Source organism: Panthera tigris, chromosome A1 (genome assembly GCF_018350195.1).
Source record: "Panthera tigris isolate Pti1 chromosome A1, P.tigris_Pti1_mat1.1, whole genome shotgun sequence".
NCBI lineage: Eukaryota > Metazoa > Chordata > Mammalia > Carnivora > Felidae > Panthera > Panthera tigris.
Genome location: NC_056660.1, coordinates 112,187,775 through 112,189,594, shown reverse-complemented (window position 1 = coordinate 112,189,594; position 1,820 = coordinate 112,187,775). Strand labels below are relative to the sequence as shown.

Sequence of the window (1,820 nt, the reverse complement as noted above, 5' to 3'; positions counted from 1 at the left end):
CCGGGCATCCGAACAGGGACTCGCGGCTGCAGGACCGCCTGCTCCGAGACGCAGCAGCCGCGGCGGCGCCGGAGGACTCCCCGCCACCCGCCCTCGGTGCACCTGGCGTCCCGGCTCCGAGCAGGCACCCGAGCTGTGGCCGCACTCCCCGGGCGCCTCCCGCCGCCGCTGCAGCCTGGGGGAGCCCAGAGCCCGGAGCTCAGCAGAGCTGGGGGCCGGAGCCGAGAGCGCGGCAGCAAAACCGCAAGCCGGGTGATTGGGCACGGCGGGTGGCGACGGCAGGACACAGGGAAAGGCCGAGGGTCGCGCACTTGGGGCCGCCCGGCTGCGACCCGCAGGGACGGCAGCTGAGCGCGGAGGCGAGGGAGCGGCGCGGCCCCGGCTGACCCGAAGGCACCGGCTCCCGGTCAGGTGCGCGCAGCAGGGCGGGAGGGGCGCGCCATGGAGGCGCCAGGAGGCGCTGGTCCGCGCGACACCAAGTGAGGCGGCCCGGCCGGGGTCGGCGGCCTCGCGGGTCATGTACGGCGACGTGTTCAACGCCACGGCCGGCCCGGAGGCGGCTGGAGGCGGCGCGCTGGCCCTGGCGGCCACGGTCAAGGCAGAGGGCGCTTTGCCGCTGGAGCTGGCCACGGCGCGCGGCATGCGGGACGGCGCGGCCACAAAGCCCGACCTGCCCACCTACCTGCTGCTCTTCTTCTTGCTGCTGCTGTCTGTGGCGCTCGTCGTCCTCTTCATAGGCTGCCAGCTGCGCCACTCGGCCTTCGCCGCGCTGCCCCACGACCGTTCGCTGCGCGACGCCCGCGCGCCCTGGAAGTCGCGGCCGGTGTAGCTGCGGGGTGAGCCAGAGCCGGCCGGCGCAGTGTCCCGGTCTCACCCCCGGCCGCCAGTAGGAGCGGGGCAGGGCGAGCCCGACGCCGGGGGTCGCTGGCCCCTGGGCACGCTGCGCCCTGATCCAAAGACCCTTTACGACCTCGAGCGGCAAGGCGGGCGTAAAGGGAGTCGGAGGCTTCGCGGGTTGCGTAGGGTCCCGATCCCAGCAGCCGCGGGCTTCCAAGGTTCTGATCCCCTGGAGGAGTCTCTTCCCCCTCCCCGGACAGCGGGTCTAGCCGGGGTCCCTTCCTGGAAGACGGCGCGCCAGCCCAGACGCAGGAGCCTTCCCCACCGCCTGCTGGACTCCCTTACTTTGAACAACGGAGGGGCAAGCATGGCTCGGCGAGAGCATAACTAGCCAGGGGGGCTGCCTAATCCAGACTCCCTGGCCGGGTGGCTGTCTTCCCGCGGCTGCTACCGCCTCTTCCACCCCTCGCCACCGAGGACCCCAGTCCCCCGAGAATCCGAGAGTGAACTCAGCCGGACTTGCAAATGATGGCCTTTGGGGGCTGCGTCTCCTCAGGGAAGTGAGGGGATGCTGACTTTAAGTAGGTCTCGCTCAGGTCCAAGGGTTCAGTTTTCTTTGTGGGCACGGGAGGGGAAGCTAGTCTAGAGGCACAGGGTCGCACCTGCAGCACCCTGTGGTCGGAGATCCGCATCCCGCATCTCTAGGGACCACATTTGTACAATAAAACCTCACCGAATTGGACCCAGTGCTGAGTACGCTCTGGTCATTGGTCGCGCCACTTTGGAAAGGGGGTTAAGGGCAGAGCTAGCGGGCAACACTCAAGCTCAATCTGCCTCCTACTTCGCCGTGAGCCAGATCAGTTTTAATGATACTTTCTCCTCTCTAGCTTTTACTCAGCGTCAATCAGGTAGTTGTTCTGCGAAGTGTTTTCTCAGAGCCCCTCTCAAAAAAAAAAAAAAAAAAAAAAAAAAAAAAGGAATCG

General features: G+C 67.3%; 1 protein-coding gene across 1 annotated transcript; it reads left to right on the top strand.

Annotated features, from left to right (window-relative positions):
- The first annotated feature begins 517 nt into the window (after nt 1-517).
- On the top strand, nt 518-1,584 carry SMIM32 (small integral membrane protein 32). The gene has a single exon (XM_042959018.1). The coding sequence runs from the start codon at nt 518-520 to the stop codon at nt 827-829; it is 312 nt and encodes a 103-aa protein (XP_042814952.1). The 3' UTR covers nt 830-1,584.
- Nucleotides 1,585-1,820: the final 236 nt, after the last annotated feature.